This window comes from Chaetura pelagica, unplaced genomic scaffold (assembly GCF_000747805.2).
Source record: "Chaetura pelagica isolate M959 unplaced genomic scaffold, ChaPel_1.0 scaffold397, whole genome shotgun sequence".
NCBI classification, from domain to species: domain Eukaryota; kingdom Metazoa; phylum Chordata; class Aves; order Apodiformes; family Apodidae; genus Chaetura; species Chaetura pelagica.
In genome coordinates, this window is record NW_009953851.1 from 288,011 (window position 1) to 290,259 (window position 2,249).

The 2,249-nt window shown below is 57.8% G+C and overlaps 1 protein-coding gene across 3 annotated transcripts in view; it reads left to right on the forward strand.

Annotated features, from left to right (window-relative positions):
* Positions 1-1,489, forward strand: part of ACTL9 (actin-like 9) — a 5,586-nt gene extending 4,097 nt beyond the window's left edge. Inside the window, exons 1-2 of one of the 3 annotated variants that reach the window (XM_010001332.1) lie at positions 355-483; positions 610-1,489. In XM_010001332.1, coding sequence (XP_009999634.1) covers positions 355-483; positions 610-1,485 — 1,005 coding nt within the window. In that variant the 3' untranslated portion in view covers positions 1,486-1,489. Of the gene's footprint in view, positions 1-349 lie in introns of those variants that run through there. The other 2 variants (XM_010001333.1, XM_010001331.1) reach the window with 2 other exon arrangements.
* The last annotated feature ends 760 nt before the right edge of the window (positions 1,490-2,249 follow it).

A 2,249-nucleotide genomic window follows, 5' to 3' on the forward strand; every position in this document is an offset into this window, starting at 1 on the left:
GGTCTGTGTGTATGTGGGTGCTGTCTGGGTGTGAGGGGGGGCAGGTCTGTGGTGGGGGATTCCCTTAAGAGGACAAGCTCTGTGCTTGTCTTCTCAGGGGTTGAAACTGTGTGTTTTGTAGGGAGTGAACAGGAGTTGGGTTTCTCTGGTGTCTCCTCTTTCCTTGTCCCTGTGGGGCTTTTGAGGCTCCTCAGTGTCCCTCCCTGCAGCTTTTGGGCCTCCCTGCTGTCCCACTCCCTTCCAGGCTGTAGCACACAGGGCAAGTGCCAAGGATCCTTGGTGCTCCTGCCCTCCTCCCTGTGTGGAGGGGCTCTGTGACACCCCCTTTTCCTGCTCCCCCTAGGCCCTCTCAGCATGTTGGATGAGGAGATTGCTGCCCTGGTGGTGGACAATGGCTCTGGCATGTGCAAGGCAGGCTTTGCAGGGGATGATGCCCCCCGAGCCGTGTTCCCCTCCATTGTGGGACGGCCCAGGCACCAGGGTGTGATGGTGGGCATGGGGCAGAAGGACAGCTACGTGGGGGATGAGGCTCAGAGCAAGAGGGGCATCCTCACCCTGAAGTACCCCATCGAGCACGGCATCGTCACCAACTGGGACGACATGGAGAAGATCTGGCACCACACCTTCTACAACGAGCTGCGGGTGGCCCCGGAGGAGCACCCCGTCCTGCTCACCGAGGCCCCCCTGAACCCCAAAGCCAACCGGGAGAAGATGACCCAGATCATGTTTGAGACCTTCAACACCCCTGCCATGTATGTGGCCATCCAGGCTGTGCTGTCCCTGTATGCCTCCGGGAGAACCACGGGGATTGTGATGGACTCAGGGGATGGTGTCACCCACACTGTGCCCATCTATGAGGGTTATGCCCTCCCTCATGCCATCCTGCGCCTGGACCTGGCCGGGAGGGACCTGACTGACTACCTGATGAAGATCCTGACAGAAAGAGGCTACAGCTTCACCACCACAGCCGAGAGGGAGATCGTGAGGGACATCAAGGAGAAGCTCTGCTACGTGGCTCTGGACTTTGAGCAGGAGATGGCCACTGCTGCCTCCTCCTCCTCCCTGGAGAAGAGCTATGAGCTGCCCGACGGGCAGGTCATCACCATCGGGAATGAACGTTTCAGGTGCCCTGAGGCCATTTTCCAACCCTCCTTCCTGGGCATGGAATCCTGTGGCATCCACGAGACCACCTTCAACTCCATCATGAAGTGTGACGTGGACATCAGGAAGGACCTGTACGCCAACACCGTCCTCTCGGGGGGCACCACCATGTACCCTGGCATCGCCGACAGGATGCAGAAGGAGATCACCTCCCTGGCACCCAGCACCATGAAGATCAAGATCATCGCCCCTCCGGAACGTAAATATTCCGTCTGGATTGGTGGCTCCATCCTGGCCTCCCTCTCCACCTTCCAGCAGATGTGGATCAGCAAGCAGGAATATGATGAGTCTGGCCCTTCCATCGTCCATCGCAAGTGCTTCTAGAGGGGCTGCTCCTTCCACCTGGACCACAGTTGGTCCTTCTTTTGGCTTTTCACCTGTTTGTTGAGGTTCTGAGCAGTGTTTTTAGGCTGTAGTTCCAACCTCCTGCTCCTCCCAGCTCCCTGGGGCCTGTTCGTGTTCCCTGGGTCACACTAACGTTAGACTTGTCACCTCCAGGTTGGTCACCACTGGTGTGTTTGTAGCAACACTAATAAACCACTCAGGCTGAGAATCCACTAGAAAAACCTTTATGTTGCTTTCTTTCAGAGTGGGCTCTGAATGGAACCCCAACATCTAGGGGTAAACACACAACACATCCAGTCAGGGCACCTCGTAAAGCCACATCGAGCTGCACACACCATTTTAAGGGCTGTTAGGGAGCAAAACCACAAACTTGCCTGGTATGCAGCTCTCGCAGCCTTTCTGTACTTTCATGGTAAGTTGGGCTTTTTTTAGAACGCAAACAGCTCTTCTTGTCAGGAAAAAAAAAGCTGGCACCTCGTGGGGCTGCAGGGGGGACCCCGGGGGAGCAGCAGCCTCTCCTTTTTTGGGAGAGGCTGAGGAGATGAGGCAGTTTGTGGTGCTGAGGATTGCTCGGCGGGGGGGCGGCTGGACCCTCCTGCTGCGGAGGGGTGTCCACAGGAGCTCGTTTTGGCAGGGAGAGGGATGGCAGCGCCGTTAATGAGGGGCACGGGAGGACCCTCCTCGCTCGGCTCCCGCCGCCCTCTGGGGCGCTCCTCCCGCCGCGCCCCCGCTTTTAAACCCTC